Raw genomic sequence first — 12,409 nt, 5'->3', positions numbered from 1 at the left:
CAGTCCCAGACCTGATGCTACAGTCCAGCCCAGAGGCCGGATTCTGATGCCTGGCCTCAGTCTAGCTTGGAGCCTGGACCCATACCCGATGCCGCAACTCAGTGTGAAGGCTGGGTCCATACGGTGGGGCCTCTGCCCGGACCCAGGCCTGATGCCGAGGCCTGGTCTGGAGGCCCAGGCCTCAGCCTAGGGTCAGGCCCAGGCCTCTCAGCTCCTTGGGTGATGTCCTCTTCCTCTCACCGGAGTTAACTTTGGCGCGTTCACCTCAGTGGACATCGCTGTTTTGATGTATGGCATCCAGGCCACGCTTAAGGATCAGGTCTGTGTCTGAGCTCTGCCTAGGCTGAGGCCCAAGTGTTGGGACCTGGTTTGGACATGGGTCCTGTGCCCAGGCCCCGGCGTTGGTACCTGGCCTCCAGCGCAGGCTGTGGCCTCGGACCTGAGTCTGGGCTCCAGTCCAGGCTGAGGCCCAGGTGTTGGGACCCAGCCTCTGGACTGGGTTCCATTGTAGGACCTGGGTCCGTGGCCCAGGCCCTGGCATCAGGACCTAGCTTCTGGGCTGGGTGGCAACATGGGGCTTGGGTCCAGGTCAGGGTCCCGGCCTCACCATCTGATACCTGACGGATAAGGTATGAACCTATTTGTATGTTCATGTCTTGACCAAATCCCTGGCATCAGCCCAGGCCTAGGCTGAGACTGTGGCCATCACATGGGCCTAGGCCCAAAGCCTCGAATGCCCCAAAGCATTCATTTCAGCAAATGCAACAAATAAGGGTTGTTTCATTCGGGGGGCAATACTGATTCATTTCGGGGCCCCCCAAATGAAACAAATTGCCCTTATTTGTTGTGTTTTCGAAATTCATTTGAAACAAATGCACATACCTAATCCCTAACACTAGTGCCTGGCTCAGAAAGAACATGTGCTGCTTGATCCGACTGCAAGAGCTAAAATAGTTTTTTTTTTTGACATTTTCTTAAAGTTTAAATAGGACTCACTGTGTTGCTATCTCATCTAAGAGGGAATGGGGCATGGACTAAACAGCAAAGTATGCAGTGGGGATAGCCCCCTTGCATATGTTCTGCTTTGTTAGAGTTTCCCTCTCATTATTATCTTTGTCCCTGTTTTCTCTACAACAGAAAGGAGAAAGCAGGGGCCAAGATGCACATAATCCAGCACATGCTTTTTTATATATTGTAAGTCCTGAAGGTTTGCCATAGAAATACACCCTATTGTAGGCATTTCCTGCTGCTGGAATAAGTACTGAACACTGACAGTCAGCAAAGAGAAATTCTTTATTAGTAAGATATCTTACGGAGCAATGTGGAATACCATAGCAAAGTAAAGTACACACAGAGTTTGCTTTTTCTGAATCTGTGCAATAGATTATACGTGTCACCCTCCTCTAAACTTGCATATCATTGGGTTAGTATTTTTACATAACATTTTCTAACTGGTTAATACTCATCCCAGATAAGTTAATAATAGTGATTTCTTGTAGGTCATATAATTTCTTTTAAGTTGAGTCCACAAGGCAGAGGCAAAAGTTAATGCTGACCTTTGACATACTTTAACATTCTGGCTGACCTTTAGTATAGTTTAGCATTCTAACAGCCTTTGCCCCCGGGTGCCGGAGACCCTTGGTGCGCCACTGGGTGCGAGTCATATGGGGCCGCAAGCGGTGGCAAAGAGGAGTGGAGATTTAGCGGGCCGCAAGCAGTGCCCAACCTGCTCGCGACCCAGAAAACCACACAGTCAGCGGGCGTGATCGAGAATGAGGTAGGAGTTGGGGCCGAGCCAGGGGGTGGCGGTGCAACTGGGGGGGTGCGCAAGGGAGAAGGCTCGCCTAGGGTGCCAAATCCCCTTGCACCGGCCCTGGGCTGTAGTACCCTTAATATTAAACAAAACTGCTAATAGTACTTCTGGTCAGGTAACCCAGTTTCTATTACAGCTTTAGCAATTCTAGTTTTAAATGGTTTGGTTTTCATCTTTCAACTTGGCCAGAAGACAGGGGGTGATATGGACTCTGCTTCATAATCACTGCAGTGGTTATTTGCTCAATTACCTTATTATGAAATTCAGGTGCTTGGTCACTGTCAATGCACTCTGGTACACTGCGGCAAGGAACGTATTCCTTGAGGACCATGAGAATCCAGTTCTTCAAACCCCAGCCAAAGGATGAAGATCCCCAGTGATGGATCTTCAAAAGTTTTGGCTCTTCTCTCTGTTGTTTTTGAACTCCTCCTGATGACCTCTCTTGGGGAAAGGTCTGATGCTGAAGGAAGCAAAACTGTTACAACCCAGCTTCACTGTGAGGAAAGGTGGTGGTAAAACTTTCAAAGTCCATAGAACTTCCCCTGAGGTAATTATTCTCCACTAATCCTTCCCTGACAGTGAAAGGAGATATAGCAGATATTCCTGTTACTGGATCCAAGGATGTTCTTACTCTAGTAGAACCAGGTTCTCACCTCAGGTAAAAATCCCCCCAAAAATCTCCAACTTCTAACAAAAGTCTTTTTCTTCAGAAGTGGAAGCAGATCCTAACAGGTCAGTGATGCACTGAAAGTGATCCTTTTCCTTAAACACCAAGTCAGGCTGGGAGGCCCTAGCTCAAATCAGAGATAACTGAAATAGCTCCTCACTGTCCAAAATCCAAATCAAAATGACCATATGCTATGCTGTCCTAACTCCTCTTTATGAATCAGGAGCTCTCCACACCAGCAAATCCTCTGAGGAGGTACTATTTAGAATAGTATTCCCCTCTACTGCTGACTAACCCAAGTTTAAGGACCTAGGGCCATCTAAAGAGATCCAGAAGGTCTCTACACATTTTTACCCTGCACCAATGTTATCTGAACTGAAGATAATTGAGTAATATTAGACTCCAAGGTATCAATTCTGTCCCCTTACATAGTAAGAGTTTTTTTTCTTGTGAGCAAAGCCTAGTATGAATATCCTTGATAACAGAAAGAGACCGATGCACAAATACCAACCCTCCCCAGATAGTATCTAAGAATGCTAAGGAGAAGGTCTTTTATTCAAAAAATCTAAGACTGCCTAAACCTCAGAGGGCGCAACCTTTTCAACAGTAGTTGATAGTCATAACTCAGTCTCAAGAGTATAATAGTCCAACCAGCTCCTAGCATTAACCTGGCCTCTTAATCCATACTGAGAAGTATAAGGTCCAACCTGCAAAAGACCCACACTTACATTGCTAGCTGAATTTGGAGTCAAAGCACCTCTAATCAGTTGCTCCAGACATATTGCTCTCCAAGGCCTGGAGCAGTAAAAATTGGAGGAAAGGGAGCCACTCTGATGCCTGGACTAAGGGATGCATCTGCATCATCCAGCTGTGCCATTTCTCCCACAAGCACTGGACTCAAATGGCATCAAGAATGCAAGAGACTGCTGAAGGTGCTTGTAACTTAAAACTTGGCATGAAGAAGGGGCCACCGGTGTTTCGGAGGAACCCCACGAATCTTCCCCTTCCATCCCCATCTTTAAAGAACAAATAGCTGACAAAAACAGATAATGATGACATCTTGGATTCCCCTGCTAGAATGAATTATTGTACTTGCCAGGATAAACTCGAGTTATTTCACATATTCATAATGCATTACTTTAATGAATTAGCAGAAGCAGAATAAAAACAGTTTGAAAAGAATTATTTAATTTAGACCCACAATTGACTTTGTGCCAAAATGCAAATGCATGAATACCTCTGTAACCAGTCATTATTTGTTTGTTGAGTTATAACTATGAATGTCTCTTTGTAAACTGCTGTGATATATACATGGAATGACAGTATATAAAGTGTCTAAATAAATAAAAATAAATAGTGACATGTCTCAAACTTTCAAAATATTTAGAGTTCTTCAAATTAACTTCTGCAATCCATATAAATACTTTCTTAAATAATGCATAATATTGATAACAAAACTAAACTTTTATTTTCTTATTAAAATAAAAATGTATTAGTGTTCCAGGGAAGCAAAACAAAATATAGACATATCTAAACTATGCTAACATGGCCTAAAGCTAGCAGAGACCCCTCCAATGGGAGTTATTCTATTGCTGGACATTTAGCTGTCTGATCTAGGGCCATATCTGCTGTTTGAATTCTGAATTTTGTGTTGGTTCCCTCTGTTTCTGTGACTGGATAAGATATACCACATTTATCCTACTTTGTGTTTCCTGCAATATGTTCTAAGTCTATCTTTCTTAAGCATAATGATTATATTTTCTACATGTTGGTAGTTTTTCCTTTAAGAGAAAGAAAGAGAGTTTGGTTGTAGACAGACATAGGCTGATGAAAGAAAATCGACAAGGAGAGGAGAATGAATTTCATAGATAAGGTAAGAGGGAGAGACAGAGGAAAAAACATTAAACAGGACAGCTGAGGAGAAAATATGGACAGAGCTGTTTTTTCTGCTTGCTAAGCACAGAAAAAGTGTCAAAGCCTAATTTTTCGGGATACCAACCAGGATAATTTACACTAGTGTATTTTCTCTCTCTCTCTCTCGCTCCCTCTCGAACTCACACACAAACACCCCAAACCCCCCCCCCCACACACACACACTTATGCTCACTCATTTTCTCTCTCCCTGCCCCAAACCCACCAATGGCAGCAGCCTCCTCCTTGAGGACCATGCAACCAACACTATTCTGAAGAAATCCACCCTGTTGTTGGCATTTCCCACTGCTGAAATAAACACTAAACATCGACAGTCTGTTATGGTATTCTGCATTGCTCTGTAAAATATCTTCCTTGCTTTCTAGGCACATTTCTGTTTTTTAAAGCTAATATGGAACCCAGGATACATTTCTTAATGAAACTTAAATTGATTTTAACCCTTCCATTTGAGTCTGCTTTCTTTGATTATGCTGTGAATTTTGCGGTTACTGTTAAATATAACTTGTCTTACCATAAAATGTATCACTTGTATACCATTTGTTTATTTGTCATATCTTTAAAAAGTGAGTTAGGCCTAATTTTGTTAAACTCTTGCTTGAAAGTACCCTGAGAGTTTCTCAATATGGAACCCTTTTAAAGTAGGACTATCTCATCTGCTCCTCCTTCCCAAAGGTTGGTGATCATCCTAAAAGAACAGAATAATCCGATTTCAGTGATATTTACTTCAATGAAAGAGCTGCATGGTTTGGTTTCTAGGAGTCATTTTTCATGACTCCCTAGGTGCAAAGTTTGCGGGTACTTTGTTACCAGTGTTCCTAGCACCCATTTTCAAAGAAAAAGTACTTGTCTGCTTTTCCTTTGGCTAAAAAGTATATGCAGACTTTGCACCAGCTTTTTGTGCAGGTGACATTTCAATGGAAAATATGTTCATTTGAAAATATAATCTGTACTCATTGTTTTCTTCCACTGATCTAAGTGCATCTCTGGGTATACCCTTCATACCCCAGCTAAAAGTACCTATAGTAAAGACCCATGCATACATTAAGTCAGATTAAGGCAGGGCAATTTTCAGACAGCCAGTCCACTTGGGTAATAGCAAGTTAGCCCAGGTAAATGGCTTTGCAAATTGCCTTCCCAATCATTTACTAAAAGTAAAGAACTAAAACATCAACTACACTATTTTATCTAATCACTTCATGTAATTTGTTCTGTAAAGGGAAGATTTGCCAGATGGACAACTGCTGGACAACATGGAGACACATGACAATGATCCAAGTACTTTTGAAGAAGCAAAGATCAACTCTAAAGACCTGATGTTTCGAATTGCTTCAAAAAGTGAGTTTATTAATTCTAGGTTTTGCTAATTACAAAGTTGTCTGATAGTCAAGTATGTTCTATACCTTTATGTCTGAGGAATCTCCTGGTCAGAGGCTTCACTTGACCTCTTCTTGAGTTTTTGTAAATGGTTTGATGGTGCGGCATAGAGATGTTTCTCCTCTCAGGAAAATAACCAGGAGACCTGACCTAGGTCAGTTTAAAGAAGGAGGGGTAACACAAAGTTCCACTGTGTCATGGAAGATCTGGAAGTGAGGAGATCCAAAGAGGTTTGAGTTGAGAAATCCAGGGATCCTCTAAGTATCATGAGAGTATACTGGAAGATTTCAAGGTCATAAGAGAAATTTCTTAACATGAGAAAGAAATAGTATTCTGGAACCAAAATGAAGCTAATGTGAATATGGTATAGGAGTTTGAGTAACAAAGTGAGATGTAGTTGGGTAAAGGTAGGCTATACCTGGTGGAAAGTAATTGTTGTACTATTAAAATTTTGAGTAGTAAGTTCTGTCTGGAAATTAATTCTGCTGCAGATTGGCTGTTGGATGCCTATGAACTTCTGACTTATGGCGCATTCTAACTCTTTGTAAGCTCTGACTGCTAGTAACCCCAGAAAAAAAAAGTTGTTTGAATATACTTTGGAGTGAGACCTTATTTTATTTACAGGTTTGAGTTTCTGGGGAGAGCAGCATCTGAAAAGCAGTCTGAGGAGATCATAAAGGGGATACCTAGGTTGTTTATTCTCTGTCCAGCTCAAGAATTTTTCCCTTGCCTCTGGGCCCATGTCCATTACACTATCTGCTTGACCAATAAGAATATAAGAAGTTGACATTAGTGGGTCAGACTAAGGGTCCATCAAGTCCAGCATCCAATTTCCAACAATGGCCAATCCAGGATACAAGTACCTGGCAAGTTCTCAAACACTAAGTAGATCCCTTGCTACTAAAGCCAGTAATAGCAGTGGCTATTCTCTAAGTCAACTGATTAATAGCAGTTAATGGACTTCTCCTCCAAGAACTTATCCAAACCTTTTTTAAACCCAGCTACACTAACTGCACTAACCACATCCTCTAGCAACAAATTCCAGAGTTTGTGTGTTGAGGGAAAAATAATTTTCTCTAATTTGTTTTAAATGTTCTACTTGCTAACTTCCCTAGTTCTTGCTAGTACCCTAGTCTTTCTATTATCTGAAAGAGTAAATAACCGATTCACATTTACCCGTTCTAGACCTCTCATGATTTTAAAGACCTCTATCATATCACCCCTCAGCCATCTCTTCTCCAAGCTGAACAGCCCTAACCTCTTTAGCCTTTCCTCATAGGGGAGCTGTTCATCCCCTTTATCGTTTTGGTCACCCTTCTCTGTACCTTCTCCAGTAGAACTATATCTTTTTTGAGATGTGGCGACCAGAATTGAACACAGTACTCAAGGTGCGATCTCACCATGCAGTGATACAGGGGCATTGTCATTTTCCATTTTATTCACCATTCCCTTCCTAATAATTCCTAACATTGTTTGCTTTTTGACTGCCGCAGCACACTGAGCTGACTATTTCAATGTGTTATCCACTATGACGCTTAAATCTTTTTCCTGGGTGATAGCTCCTAATATGGAACCTAGCTTTGGGTTATTTTTCCCTATATGCATCACCTTGCACTTATCCACATTAAATTTAATCTGCCATTTGGATGCCCAATCTTCCCAGTCTCGCAAGGTCCTCCCCCAAAATAAAAATAAAAAGTTTTAATTTATGCATGCAGAGGCGGCCCCCTCCTCTCTCCCTCTGGCCACACAAAGACAAGACCCTCTGCCCCCCCCCCCCCCCCCCCCCAGAGCATCAAACCCCTCTTCCCATCCTTCCGGCCTCCCCTGGAGCATCAAAACCCTCACCCCCTGACAGCTCATTAACCTCTTCCCTGCCTCCTGTCCCCCTGATACATCAAGATCCCTCTCCCAGGCCCTCAGGCCTCCACCCCACCCCCCCCCATTCCCAGCCCCCCAACAGCTCAATAACCCCTCCCCCAGCCACTGATCTTCAGTGAAGACAAGACGCCCTCCCCTCACTCCCTTGGTTTCCCGAAGCATCAAAATCCCCAGCAGCTCAATAACCCCTTCCCCTGACCCCCCAATATCTCAATAACCCTTCATCTGCTCCCCTGAAGCATCAAATCCCCCCCTCTCCCTGGCCCCCTCTTGAGGGCTCAAGACCCCCCCCTTGCCTCCTGGTCACAGATATCTCAACCCCTCTCCCTTCCCACAGCTCAAGACTAACCTCTCCCAGCCCTCTGACAGTTCAAGATTCCCACTCCCCTGTACCCCTCCAGAGCTGTTTTACCTTATCCTGGATCCCATGGCCTTGGTCCCAATACCTGGACCTTACCCCAGTCATGTAACTGGGGCAAGGTTAGGTCGGCGCCATTGTGGAAAATGGTGTCAATCGTGACAAGTGCTAGGGAGTACCCATTCCCGACATTGGATTCAGGATAAAGGGGGCTCGGGAGGGGGTGTGGGGGTCTTGAGACAACAGGGGTAGGGGTCTTGAAGCTTCAGAAGCTGGGTAAGGGGGTTATTGACCTGTCCAAGGGGGATGTTTGATGCTTTGGGGGTGGGGGGTTTGGACATCGGGAGAGCTGCTGCCGCACATAATTAAAACTTGGTTTTCATTATTGGGGGAGTCAGGGCTGCTTCAACCAGTGGGCCCAGATTAAAATGGGGGTCAGCACTGACCCCCGCTCAATCTCCCCATTTGTTCCTGATTTATTTTTTGGAGGGCCAGCAGCCCTTTAAGATGATTGTGGTCCCATGAGGTTGGGGCCACCTTATTTTGTGTCACGGTGTTTGGCCGCAACACAAAAGAACGTGCCAACGAGTCATGATGTGTTTTCGGCAGAGGGGCCCCACTATTGTGGTGACACCTCATCCCCCCTCCCCCCATGATAGTGGGACCCCTCCTGTGGAAAAATATAGTGCTTTGATGAATCTTGGCTTAAGTTTGTATCTGAGGTAAACTGACTTGCCCAAGTTCAGAAGGAGTGGCAGTGGGATTTGAACCCTAGTCTCCACTAGACTATTCTTCCTAATTTGCCCAGGGACTTTAGTTGTGTGTGTTTTTATTGTTCATTTTGAGATATGCTTTTTGTCAGAGTGACTTTTCAACTCATAGTCTCTTCAAGAAACTGTCTTGAGGAGGAACCAAGAGCCAGCAAGTGTCGCAGGAAATAGACCAACTTATGGGATGGGCAGAAGGACATCTACAGATGACCTCAGCCTCTCACATTGCCAGAGAAAACAACTTAAGAGCAGACTTTTGCAGCAGAGAGAATCTGGTTCCAGGAGAATGTGTGTTGTCAGCTGAGGCATTTCAGCTGATAATGGATCGCTGGGGCCTTCTGTTCCTAGACCTGCTAGCAACTTCTCACAGTGCAAAAGTTCCTCGATTCTTCAGTCGTAGGAGGGATCTGTGGTCTCTGGGCATAGATGCTCTCATACAGGTCTGGCCGGAAGGCAAGTTGCTTTATGCGTTTCCTCCATGGCTCTTGTTGGGCAGGATAATTCGCAAGATCAAAGGCCACAGGAGGCTGATACGCCTGGTGGCACCAGACTGGCCCAGGCATCCATAGTATGTAGATCTGTAAAGATTCCTGGTGGAGACCCCCATTCATCTTCCGCTGCATATGGATCTGTTGTAGCAAGGAACAGTTCTTCATGAGGAGCCGACTTGACTCTGTCTTATGGTTTGGCTCTTGAGAGGGCTTGCCTGTTGAAGCATGGATATTATTCTGTGGGGGTTGTCACCTTACTTTGCGCTCGAAAGTTTTTTCCACTTCCTTAGCCTATGTGCAAATTTGGAGAATATTTGAGGCCTGGTGTGAGGAGTGGAGTAATCTTCCTTGTTCAGTTAAGATCCCAATAATTCTGGATTTTTTTCAGGATGGGTTGAATAAAGGTTTGGCCCTTAATTCCTTGAAGGTACAGATTGTGGCTCTTGCCTGTTTCAGAGGCCCAGTGAATGGTGATTACTTGTCGACTCATCCTGATGTGGCATGTTTTTTGACGGGAGTGAAGCATCTTCGGCCTCCCTTGAGGTTACTGGTTTCTTTGTGGTGTCTTAATATGGTGCTAGATATGTGGTGTCTTAATATGGTGTCTTAATATGGTGCGTAGCATTTCCTTGTGGTTATTGACCTTGAATAGTGGTGGCTATATGTTCTGCGTGTCAAATTTTCAAGCTGCAAGCCAGATCTTGCCGGGAGCCATTCCTTCCGGTGATTCCAGGGGCATTGCAGCTGCATTCTGTTCCATCCTTCTTGCCTAAGGTTGTCTTGGAATTTCATTTGAATCAGTCCATTTCCTTGCTGTCCCTGGATAAAGTCAGGGATATGAAGGAGTATTGCCTCCTGCATCCCTTGGATGTCAAGAAACTTGTCATGCAGCATCTGGAGGTTTCTGAATCTTCCCGGAAGACAGATCACCTGTTTGTCCTCCATGCTGGAAGGAAGGGCAAACAGCTTCGTGGGCAACAATAGCTCGCTGGATTAAGGAGGTGGTCACGGCTGTGTATGTGGATGCGGAAAAGCCGTTGCCTACTCAGTTTAGGGCTCATTCTACTAGGACAAAGGCAGTGTGATGGGCGGAGGTTAGATTGTTGTTTCCAGTCAATATCTGCGATATGGTCATCCTTACATACTTTTTCCAGGTTTTTATCATCTGAATGTGCAGGCCCGGAAGGTCGCAGCCTTTGCATATGGGGTGTTGACTGGACCGCAGGCAGCCTCTCACCCTGTTCGGGAGTAGCTTTGATACATCCCACTGGACTTGAGTCCATCTGTCTACACGCTAGGAAATGGAGAAATTACTTACCTGATAATTTTGTTTTCCTTAATGTAGACAGATGGACTCAGCTTCCTGCCCTTGGTTGCCAAATACTTGTGTCAATAGTCCTCCCTTGGGGCTCCGAGTCCCAAGGGATTACTGGTAAAAGTGTTCATCTAGTCCCTAGATTGGGGTACCTATATTCTTACTTGAGTTCAGTGTTCTTGTTGGTTGAGTACAGTTAGGGTTGCCTGTTTTAAATCAAGTTTTTTGCTAGTCTGTCCACAGTTGCTTTTGAAGAGAATACGGGCAGGCTGGGGTCACTGCAGGGTTATATATACTGTGACATCAGCTTGCTCCGTCTTCATCTATTGGCAGGGGAGCATAACCCACTGGACCTGAGTCCATCTGTCTACACTAAGGAAAACAAAATTATCAGGTAAGTAATTTCTCCATTTTCTACTTTTCTGTTTAATTAGGGGGTGATAGCTAATAGCCTCATTAACATGAATTTACACTATATTGCATCAGCCTGATTATATGAGATTCTGCCAGACATTTGGGACCTGGATTGGCCTCTTGGATACAGGTTATCGGGCTTGATGGACGTTTGAGCCAACCTACTTTGGCAGTTCTTATTTTGTTCTGCTTGTTGAATTGGTGTGGAAGAAAACTTTGCAGTGCATGTAAAACGAGATTGATGTACTGTAGCACTGAGTTATGCTAAGTCTTCTGAATGAGCTGTTGCACCATGATGTAGGAAACACTTTTACAAAACCATTTTCAAATATATATATATTCCTTTTCAGATGTAGTTGGATTCATTTCAGGAGATTGTTCTGAAAGTAATACCTCTTGTTATTTTTCCAGGATACAGAACAGTGGATGCATTGCTGCAGCGAATGTTTGAGGCAGAGATATCCCCAGGGGATGAGGGCCCTCCAATGGAGGAGATTTTAAACCTGTCACCGGATGACCTGTATGCATCAAACTCCACTTTCAGTAATGTTGCATAGCGTTCCCAAGTGTGGAAGGAGAATCTGAACTGGAAATGTAGCATTTCAAGAAATACTGCCCATTTTTCTTTTCTGCAATCTAACAATTACTTTCAAAATATTCTCTTTCTTACAGAAGCTTTTTACCCCAAAAGATTCTCAATTATCATGCAAAACACTTATTAGGCTAATTGATTCTTTTTAATTATTAAATAAAATAATTTGCTGCTGAAGATGAACTCTTAATACCAATATAATTATTTTTTGGAAAGGATAAAGAAAATGTCTTGAAAAGTGGAAGCTGGTGATATTAAAGAAGGTAAAATTACATAGTGGTTAAACCCCTTAGTTGTACATAAAAAAAGGACATTGTATTTTGAAGCATATTATGCATAGTACAGATAATTTCTTATACTGGAATTATTCATATTAAAAACTGATGGACTTATTGCAGCATTTGACTCTTTCATAACTAAATATTTTCAGTCACAATTTTTGTAACCATTATGTATTAAAAGAAACAGGATTTGCACTCTGGCAACTTCAGTATCTGTTGGTTTGTTGGGCTGCTGTATAATAGTGGGAAATAGTGAAATAATACAGGATTCCTATGATGGAAAGGGTAGCCCCGGCATGGAGTCAGGTGGGAATCAAAACCAGGTTCAAAGAGATTATATAGTACATGAAAGGAGTTTCGGGGGGGGGGGGGGGGGGGGCAATACTGGAAACTGCCTGCGTTGGTGCAAACTCTGCAGATATTTTTTACCTGTGTGGTTTGCACCAATAATGAGAGCAAAAGTCTACACAGGTTTTTGGCTTTGATTATTGGCTCTGGAAAAATTACCTGCTTTTTCTGTG

At 43.5% G+C, this 12,409-nt stretch overlaps 1 protein-coding gene across 4 annotated transcripts in view; it reads left to right on the top strand.

The window, feature by feature from the left end:
- Nucleotides 1–12,088, top strand: part of LOC115087300 (two pore calcium channel protein 1-like) — a 225,122-nt gene extending 213,034 nt beyond the window's left edge. For all 4 annotated transcript variants that reach the window (XM_029594324.1, XM_029594326.1, XM_029594323.1 and 1 more), the window contains 2 exons: nucleotides 5,629–5,747; nucleotides 11,427–12,088. In XM_029594324.1, the coding sequence (XP_029450184.1) occupies nucleotides 5,629–5,747; nucleotides 11,427–11,572 (265 nt within the window). In that variant the 3' untranslated portion in view covers nucleotides 11,573–12,088. The remainder of the gene's footprint in view (nucleotides 1–5,628; nucleotides 5,748–11,426) is intronic.
- Nucleotides 12,089–12,409: the final 321 nt, after the last annotated feature.

Source organism: Rhinatrema bivittatum, chromosome 3 (assembly GCF_901001135.1).
Source record: "Rhinatrema bivittatum chromosome 3, aRhiBiv1.1, whole genome shotgun sequence".
NCBI lineage: Eukaryota > Metazoa > Chordata > Amphibia > Gymnophiona > Rhinatrematidae > Rhinatrema > Rhinatrema bivittatum.
This window is presented reverse-complemented; position numbering and strand designations above follow the sequence as displayed.